General features: G+C 43.2%; 2 protein-coding genes across 2 annotated transcripts; both read left to right on the top strand.

The window, feature by feature from the left end:
• Nucleotides 1-4,217: 4,217 nt before the first annotated feature.
• LOC146566364 (odorant receptor 131-2-like) lies at nt 4,218-5,156 on the top strand. Its single transcript, XM_085287884.1, has one exon. It carries the CDS (start codon nt 4,218-4,220, stop codon nt 5,154-5,156), a length of 939 nt encoding a protein of 312 aa, XP_085144010.1.
• A 3,629-nt stretch (nt 5,157-8,785) lies between these two features.
• Nucleotides 8,786-9,769, top strand: LOC146566363 (odorant receptor 131-2-like). Its single transcript, XM_085287882.1, has one exon. The coding sequence runs from the start codon at nt 8,786-8,788 to the stop codon at nt 9,767-9,769; it is 984 nt and encodes a 327-aa protein (XP_085144008.1).
• The last annotated feature ends 253 nt before the right edge of the window (nt 9,770-10,022 follow it).

Raw genomic sequence — 10,022 nt, 5'->3', positions numbered from 1 at the left:
TACACAACTAAGAATAGCACCATATATACATGCATATATATCCATAAAGTCACTTATTAATAAATGGTTGAAAAGGGAAGAACATGTCCAAAAAGGGTGTAGCTGTTGCAGTATACAGTGTGTTAAGTGGATGAGTTGCACAGGCAGGAAAGATTTCCTGTGTCGTTCAGTGGTGCATCATGGGTAATCTCAGTCTCTCACTGAACGAGCTCCTGTGACTGACCAGCGTGTCATGGAGTGGGTGGGAGGTGTTATCCAACATTGTCTTTATCTTGGACAGCATCCACCTCTCCGACACCACCTTGAAGGAGTCCAGCTCCATCCCCACAACATTGCTGGCCTTACGGATCAGTTTATTAAGTCTGTTGGCATCTGCGACCCTCAGCCTGCTCCCCCAGCATGCAACAGCATAGAGGATCGCACTGGCCACCACAGACTCATAGAAAATCCTCAGCATTTTCTGGCAGATGTTGAAGGACCTCAGTCGCCTCAGAAAATAGAGACGACTCTGGCCCTTCCTGAAATGTGCAGTGGTGTTTTTAACCCAGTCCAGTTTATTATCTATGTGTACTCTGAGGTACAGCGGTTTGCAAAAGTATTCGGCCTCCTTGAACTTTCCCACATTTTGTCTCATTACAGCCACAAACATGAATCAATGTTATTGGAATTCCAGGTGAAAGACCAACACAAAGTGGTGCACACGTGAGAAGTGGAACAAAAGTCAGACTTGATTCCAAACATTTTTTACAAATAAATAACTGCAAAGTGTATGTACAGTCATCCACAATGTCAACACTGACCCCCTGGATTGAAACAGGGGTCAAGTGTTTCCTGGTCTTCCTGAAGTCCACGATCAGTTCCTTGGTCTTTGCCACGTTGAGCTGCAGATGATTCTGCTCACACCACGTGACAAAGGAGTCGACCACAGCCCGGTACTCTGTCTCATCATCCCTGCTGATGCATCCAACCACCGCAGAGTCATCAGAAAACTTCTGAAGATGGCAGGTCTCTGTGCAGTGGCTGAAGTCTGTGGTGTAGAGGGTGAAGAGGAAGGGGGAGAGGACAGTCCCCTGTGGTGCCCCTGTGTTGCTGATCACCTTGTCAGACACACACTGTGGGAGACGTACATATTGTGGTCTTCCTGTCAGGTAATCAACAATCCAGGACACCAGAGAAGCATCCACCTGCATCGCTGCTAACTTATCACCCAGGAGGGTCGGCCTGATGGTGTTGAAAGCACTGGAAAAGTCAAAAAACATGACCCTCACAGTGCTCGCCGGCTGGTCCAGATGGGTGTAGACACGATTGAGCAGGTAGATGATGGCGTCCTCAGTTCCGAGACGAGGCTGATAAGCAAATTGAAGGGGATCCAGATGTGGTCTTACTATGGGTCGCAGCTGGTCCACGATGAGCCTTTCCAGGGTCTTCGTGATGTGGGACGTCAGTGCCACGGGCCTGTAATCCTGGGGGCCACTGGGACGTGGCGTCTTTGGTACAGGGACGAGGGACGATGTCTTCCACAGCACTGTGACCCTTAATATTTTTGTACTCCACCTCCTGTCTCCAGTCAAATATTTTGTATAAATTCTATTTGTTTATGCCACTGTGGAAGCCAGTTTTGAGACAATTTTACAAGAGGCTCACGAAGATACTCATCATAAATACAACCTTAATGATTACATGTAAAATATTCAGGCTGCTTATTGTCATCGTTATGATTAAAACTTTTTGTTTGGGGGCATTTTCCACTCTCCTGTTGTTTTTTCAAGTTGATGTCTATTTGTTATACCAGAAAGATTTCTCGGTGGGTCTTCTACTTGCAGATAACCTGGGCAAACGGTGAAGCTCTGTTGTTTGAAATTTCCCACACAGCAGTTTTATGTGAGAGATGTATTGTTATATTATTAATGAATAATTAATCTGTTGTCTCTTTGTTATGCACCTTTTACTGTTACTTGCTGCTGATTGCTATTACGGCAGGTTGTTCTTGATTTGTAATAATGTCTATAATAGTTTTCACACTATATCAATTTTCAAAACACAGAGTGACAAATTGCTTTCAATAAAAACACACATTTAAAAAGTATATATTTACCAGATATAAAAACTGATAGTTGAAAGTACAGTCTTTCGGGTCTTTTCCTAATGACATGCTGACATAATGTCACTGTGGCCACGGGCCGATAGCTAGATCGGACTCGATTGCAGATAACCACAACAGAGACGGCTCAACGTTTTGCAGTGTTTATTATTTAGTCAACAAGTGAATATGAGGCAGGGTGTCGCTAATGATGTAACCGTGTGACAGTGGAGGTGAACGGGGGTCTAGCAGGTTTCGACGGGAACGGAGCGGTTGCGTTGGTGACCGGCGTGAACCTCGCTTTGAGGGAGAGGCAGCGATAGTCCAGGGGAGTAGTGGAGAGGCTGGCAGACCTGAGTTCCGCTGTGTCCAAGGTGGTCAGTGAGGCTGGAGAGCAGGCAGGTGAGGGTCCTTGTATTATTCCTGAATATGAAGATGATCCACGGAGAGCTGAGGTTGAGGGTGATAGCAAAGAAGGTCCAGGGAATCTGAAGCGCATGAAACCAAAGTTAACAAGGAAAAAGTGGCACGAGCGTAAAAAGCCGTAGAGTCAATACCAACGAGAGGTCGTTGATGAACTGTAGGTGAAGGAGAGTCTGAGGGGTCCTTAAATCCTCAACCTGTTTGCCCCGAATCAGTCTCAGGTGTGCAGGACTGCAGCAGGGATGATGACTCCGCCCTGGGGTGGAGACCAAGGAACTCAGGTGCCTGATGGAATTTTCCAGTCGAGTCTCCAGATCCTGACACATACATGCAATTGTTGTTAACTATGGTCAAAAAAATGTTTGCGCAGTATTTGAAAATGACATGAAAACTGATTTTCTGCAGTTGATTTAAACAAAACCACAAATCTGATGAGATTAATGTGGCTGCTTCACACTCGGCTGCGAACCGTTCCAGTGCGAGCTGGAGGCCCTCCCCCAATGAAGCCAACAGAACCACATCATCCGCAAAAATCAGAGATGAGATTCTGAGGCCACCAAAGCGAAAGCCCTCCGCCACTTGGCTGCGCCTACAAATCCTGTCCATAAAAATTATGAACAGAACCGGAGACAAAGGGCAGCCCTGGTGGAGCCCATCACCCACCGGGAACGAGTCTGACTTATTGCCGGCAATGCGAACCAAGCTCTTGCAACGGTTGTATAGGGATCGAATGGCCAGTAGCAATGGGCCAGATACCCCATACTCCCGCAACACCTCCCACAGGACACCCCGAGGGACACGGTCGAATGCCTTCTCCAAGTCCACAAAACACATGTAGACTGGTTGGGCAAACTCCCATGCACCCTCAAGTATCCTGGAGAGGATAAAGAGCTGGTCCAGTGTTCCACGACCAGGACGAAAACCGCGTTGTTCTTCCTGTATCCGAGGTTCGACTAGCGGACGAACTCTCCTTTCCAGCACCCTGGCATAGACTGAGGAGTGTGATCCCCCTGTAGTTGGAACACACCCTCCGGTCCCCCTTCTTAAATATAAATATCAATGACAAAGTGAAGTGACCAGTGCAGATTAAACAGAGTACTTGTGAAGCTGCAGGGTAGCTTCTGAGTGCTGTGTTGTGTGTGTTTAAGTGTTGTGGTTGAGGTGTCGTATGGCTTGGTGGTAAAAACTAAGAACAGTGGTAAGGTGGTAAGAACTGAAAATAAAATAAACAAATAATAATAACAAAGTACAATCAAATGGACCAAGGCTGTGATGATCCACTTGCCAAAGTAAATCTGTTGGGCATCTTCCTTGGCCTTCAGACAGAAATTCTGATGGCTAAAGAACCAAACGGGATGGGCAAAAACAAAGAAGGATGTTTACATTGCTCATTAGTGATCAGTGTCATGTGACACTGCAACTGAGTGTCACATGACACTGTAAGGTTGCGAGGACAGAACTAATAAATTGTATGCAATGTCAGGCCAACTCTGTAGAAGAGCTCTGCCAACAGTGGGCAAACACAGATCCTGACCTGATGACTGCCAGTAGAAGGAACAGTAAAATCTTTTTGTGGGACTGGGATTTTTATCAACCACCAGGCTTTTGTGAGATATTTTAATGTTTTTTTCTCCTTTATGAATACAGCAATTATTGGGATTCTGTGCTACATTGACTTCAACAGATTTGTTTTACATGTCATAAATTTTCTGCAATGTCAAATGTATCTCAGTCTTACACTAACATGTCTTTTGAAGTGCAGTATCAGGACCTACTGAGGGTAATTATTGTTTCCACTCTGTCAACAGTTCCATCTTTTACTTTTCTCTTCCTTAATGGGACCATGTTGTTCACACTGAGGAGTAAGCCAGTGTTTCGTGACACTCCCCGTTACATTCTTCTGTATAACCTCCTTTTTGCAGACACTGTGCAGCTGGCACAGAGTCAAGTTCTTTTCCTGCTCTCTATTTTTAGAGTAAAATTGCCGTATCCTGTATGTGTATGTCTCAGCTTGTTGGCCAATCTCACCACTGGGATCTCCCCTCTCACCCTTTCGGTGATGCCTCTGGAGAGATATGTTGCTGTGTGCTACCCACTGAGGTATCCTACCATCATCACCATCAGAAACACAGGGGCTGCTATCGTTGTGATTTGGATTATCAGTTCACTAAATAATCTCACTCGAGTCATCTTTTTTTTCCCATTTGAAGTGTTGAAAAACCTGCAGATCAAAGACAGTTGTTCTAAAATAGCTCTGTTACTCGGGACAAGGTCTGATCAATATGACACCGCTTTCACATGTTTAGTGTTTGTATCAGCTGGTGTGGCAGTCGTTTTTTCTTATATCGGTGTGATATTAGCTGCCAGGTTGGCCTCTGCAAACAAAGCTTTAGCACGTAAAGCTCGAAACACTCTACTGCTGAATATGATGCAGCTGTGCCTGAGTCTCTCCTCTACTATTTATAACCCTTTGCTCGCTGCCCTTTCAAGAACCATAACAATGACAATATTTTTATGGGTTCAGAATGTATTTTATTTGTGCTTTATTATCTTACCCAGATGCCTGAGTTCTCTAGTCTATGGGCTAAGAGATCAGACCATCAGACCTGTCCTCATGTCCCACCTATGCTGTCATCAGAAACGAAGTCAGTAACTTGCAATATTTCACCTGGAATCTGAAATGGTTTAATAAAAGTAAGCCTCAGATTATCTGCTGGGTTTCTGCAAGATGTATACTTCTCATATTAAACTGATCCAGACTTGTTTTCAAATATAAAATTTCAGCTTTTCGCCAAACTCTTCCTTGTTCTTGATCCTGCTGCTGATCGGAAAATTAAAGTCATTGCCGAAGTAAACTGTCACACACCTCGACTTTGACTCAGACCAATGACTAACCTTTTTTTTTCCAGAATTAGTGTTTCCATCATACCACCGGGCCTAATATAGACATTTGCTATATATAGACAGTTTTCACCTCCATAACACCATCATGCTTAACAAGCATGATTTAAACACTTGCCATTTTCATGAAGGACATCATCAGGTGTCACTCCTGTCATGAGTTGTGTCACTCTTTCCAACCAACGCAGAGCGATACTGAGGCTACAAATATATCTACACTCCACACTCCCAGTTCAACAGTCACTTATATTTTTCCACTCAGCTAATCATTCCCCTTGGCCAACCCGTACTCCAGAGGTGTGAGATGCACATTCTGCCTAATCACATTTTCATATATAAAGCTGGAGGAGAAATCATAGAACCGTTAGAAACCAATTTGAATTTGTGTGTACACCTTCAAATCCAAGATATGAATCATATCTATATTTTATCATCTGAGAAGAAATCTCCTTCATCAAAGAAGTGAAAACACAAGGAAGAGAGGGTGCACGACTGGCACCTGGATAAAATCTCATCCTATACTGCATTACCTCAACCCTGATCTTCTGAAGTCATCGCATGACAAGGTTGAATTCAGAGGTCAAATCCAAGCTAACATTGTGCCAGCTAATGTTATGCACCCCCAAAAAATTCATTTAAAAAAAAAAAAATCACACTTTCCCTCTGTAAACAGATGGATTATGTTCTCACATCGAATGGGAGTCCATTCACCAAGTGTCTGTAGCGCCTCTACTCAGGACCAGTACACTCTCACTTCAAATAGAGACCCTAGACATCTTACTAGGTTCAGGAGGAGGTTTTGTTTTGGAGACTCACAAAAGGAGTTGGCTTGGAAGTGAATAACTGGGACCTTTATTGCCTCAGTAGCATTTATATACATATACAACACAATAACCCAAATGGCAAACTAATAGTGCATTTTAAAGGTGAATACATGTAAAACAAAACAAAATAAAGACATTTAAATGGAAGATTTATACTGAACAGTATCAGAGCTCTTGGGAATGAATGAAACAGATTAAAGTGTTCCTGTTGTGAAGTTTGAATTGTCCAGTCTGAATTGTCCTTTAAAGTCGTTGAAAACCCAAACAGGTGTACTGTAGGGGAATTGTCAGTGTGCAAACCCTATTATCCGGGTAGGAAAAGTAGTGCATAGGGCTTATCTGTAATCCAGGGTTGCTTGAATCAGTTTCTCAGGCAAATCCCACAATCCGATCGCATGGCTGGCCACACCATTTCACGATCATCCAGGATCTCATTTGGGCTGTTCTCGCTGTCAGTGGTTCTCCAGAATCCTTCTAGTATTCAAAAAAACCAATCTACACAAACAGTGCAGAACAATCAATTTCTTTTCCCATTTTGTGTTCTTAACATGAGCTCATTAACTTCTTTTCCAAATGTATTAATCACAAATGGCATTCCCTTTAGCTTTACCAAGTTACACGAGTTACAGTAACTTGTTTGTACCAGTATCAACAATTTTATCAAAATTATATCACAACAAAGAACATCAGCAGCTTAAACAGTAATGTAAACAGTCATAGCAATGAAAGTGACATTCATCCTTAAGGCTTACAAGCAAATGTAACTTAATTCAGTGCAAATACTATTAAACTTGAAATATGCTCATATCTATTAAGACATAACCATTCTAATATAAACAGAGCTATTGCTTCTACTTGAATACCTCCCCGATCGGAATATGGCTTCAGTGGGGTGGGGTGGCTAACAGCTATTAGCAGCTAGCATCGCATCTAGCATCGGCATCGTTTAGCTCAAAGCATTCAACACTTATAACACACTGTAAAGAACAACAGGAGAAGTGAAACAACACGCCAGATTCTCATAGCTCCCGATTGGTTTTCACCACTGCAGACACTTGCTTGTCTAATTTGAGGGAACTATCCAGCACTACTCCAAGGTTTCTAACAGTAAAGGAAAGATGACTGGTATAGGATCCCAGGATACCCGATAGCTGTTCCACGGGGATGTGACTGTCAAAAATGCTAATTTCTGTTTTGTTTTCATTAAGGGTGAGAGAGTTGTGCAGTAGCAAGTCTTTAACATCACGCAGGTAGTTTAGCAATAGCAATAGAGGGGACTGGAGATCCAAATTCAGGGGTAAATAGATTTGGATATCATCTGCATAGCAATGGAAGGCAATATTATGTTTCCATGAAAATTTATCCAACAGCGAGGGAGGATAAGAAGGACAGACGCAACAACATTGTCATCCCCTATGTAGCCGGTGTATCAGAAAAACTCAGGAGAGTTTTCTCCAAGCACAACATCCCGGTGCATTTCAGACCCAGCAACACGCTCAGACAAAAACTGGTTCACCCGAAAGATAAAACGCCAAAACACAAACTTAACAATGTGGTGTTTGCTGTACAGTGCAGCGAGGAATGCCCAGACCTCTACATTGGAGAGACCAAACAGCCACTTCACAAGCGCATGGCACAACACAGAAGAGCCACCTCCACAGGACAAGACTCAGCAGTCCATCTGCATCTTAAGGATAAAGGACACTCTTTCGAGGATGCCAACGTTCACATTTTGGACAGAGAGGACAGATGGTTTGAAAGAGGAGTGAAAGAAGCCATCTATGTCCACTGTGAGCGACCATCTTTGAACAGAGGCGGGGCTTACGACACCAACTCTCTGCCATCTATAATCCAGTTTTGAGATCCCTTCCCAGACGCCTTAACGCCCACTCACATCCTGGGCCATCTGACCTCAGGAATTCGCATGATAAGGTGGGGCCAGGTTTCACAATGAGCTCACCCAAAACTCTGGCTGATTGGGACCCACACCCAGTTTCACACCTTGGCTCAGGCGATTAGAGGATCATCAGGGGTCCTTTTGTCCCTCTGTGGGGGGAAACTCCCACTGAGTTTAAATCTGGAACTCTCCACCATTTGACCTTAGAACTGAAGAAGCTTCTCGGATGAGAGGTGAAACGTCTTCAAGCAACTTAAAGAAGTCCAGACGCTTTTCTTTGCAAGCTCCTTTGACTTTAAACAATGTGGAATCAACTTAACAGGCTATTAATATATTACTACTATACTATAATCTTCACGTCATCATGTCCCTGGCGCGAGGAGGGGGGTTGTAAGGAAACTGGAAAAAAATAATGCAGACATGTGATAGTCACATGAAAAGGTGTGACTACAGAGCGTATATACACAATGTGTGGGTAAGAAAATCTTGCTGTCCAGTGCCGTTTAGCTGAAAGCAGCCACAGCCCTCTAACCTATTAATTTCCTGCAGAAGGAGGATGACCTGAAAAGAGCTCTGTGGATCTTTCTGTTTTAAATGTTGGAATACTTTTTTGTGTTTTATTTCCACTGAAGATGTTAAAAACTGAATTTCTTTATTGAAATGTTACTTGCAAATCTGTCTCTGACCAATGTTTCTGCTAACCAGCAGTATCAAGGGGTTTTGGAAAGAGTTTTATTTTCCACTCTGACTACACTGCCATGTTGTTTATTTCTCTGCATTAATGGAATCATGCTTTTTACTTTAAGGAGCAAAGCTTTGTTCTGTGAGACGTCGCGATACATTCTCCTGTATAACCTTCTGTTTGCAGACACAGTACAGATGGCACTGAGTCAGTTATTGCATATTATTGCCGCTTGTAGGATAACACTAACATATCCTGTATGTGGTTTTCTCACCATGCTTGCCAATCTTACAACTGTGGTCTCTCCTGTCACGCTGGTGGTGATGTCTCTGGAGAGATATGTTGCTGTGTGCTACCCACTGAGGCATGCTAGCATCATCACTATCACCAACACAGGTGTGGCCATCATTGTGATCTGGGCCATCGGTTCACTAAATATATTGACTCGAGTTCTTCTGCTGTTAGAGTTTCCTTTTGGAGCCCTTGATAGTCTGCAGATGAAAGACTTTTGCTCTGAAATAGCAATGTCTGGTGGGTCTATGTCTGATGATTACGACAAAGCCTTCACATGTGCTCTGTTTATTTCAGCAAGTGTGGCAATCACATGCTCTTATATCGGTGTTATAGTAGCAGCCAGGTCGGCCTCCACAGATAAAGCTTCAGCCCGTAAGGCTTGTAACACACTGCTGCTACATCTGGTGCAGCTGGGTCTCAGTCTTTCTTCAACCATTTGTAACCCACTACTCAAAGCACTTGCAAGAGTTTTAACAAGGATAGTGTTTGTGCGCATCCAGAATGTTTTTTATGTTTGTATTTTCCTTTTCCCCAGATGTCTGAGTTCACTGATTTATGGTATCAGAGATCAAAGCATCAGACCTGTGCTCATATATTATCTTTGCTGTCGACTGAAATACTCAGTCATACAGCCAAGACTGAAGGTTGTGATCGAAGTAGAGTGTTAGTCAGAGTATACACCACGCTTACAAGCATACAAACCTCAAAGTACCGTACTGCAATTCTGGATAACTCCTGTTTCTGACTTGACTTTTGAATTTTTATTTAAAACCATACAGTTGTCAAATGACACACGTGAGGAATTGTTTGCTGCAGTTTACTAAAGGAACATAATTCTTTATAATTCTCTCAAATGATTACATGCTTTGGTAAAACAGGAAAGAGCGTCACATTTGTGTAACCCCGTAATCTGTGTACAGC

This window comes from Mchenga conophoros, linkage group LG10, assembly GCF_057382185.1.
Source record: "Mchenga conophoros isolate Kocher_MC1m ecotype Shallow Benthic linkage group LG10, M_conophoros_male_GT1.1, whole genome shotgun sequence".
NCBI classification, from domain to species: Eukaryota; Metazoa; Chordata; class Actinopteri; order Cichliformes; family Cichlidae; genus Mchenga; species Mchenga conophoros.
Note: the sequence above shows the minus strand (reverse complement) of the source record. Positions and strands in the feature narration are given on the sequence as shown.

Coding starts and splice junctions, on each gene's coding strand:
- LOC146566364 (XM_085287884.1), top strand. CDS start 4,218: ATGTCAAATGTATCTCAGTCTTACACTAACATGTCTTTTGAAGTGCAG.
- LOC146566363 (XM_085287882.1), top strand. CDS start 8,786: ATGTTACTTGCAAATCTGTCTCTGACCAATGTTTCTGCTAACCAGCAG.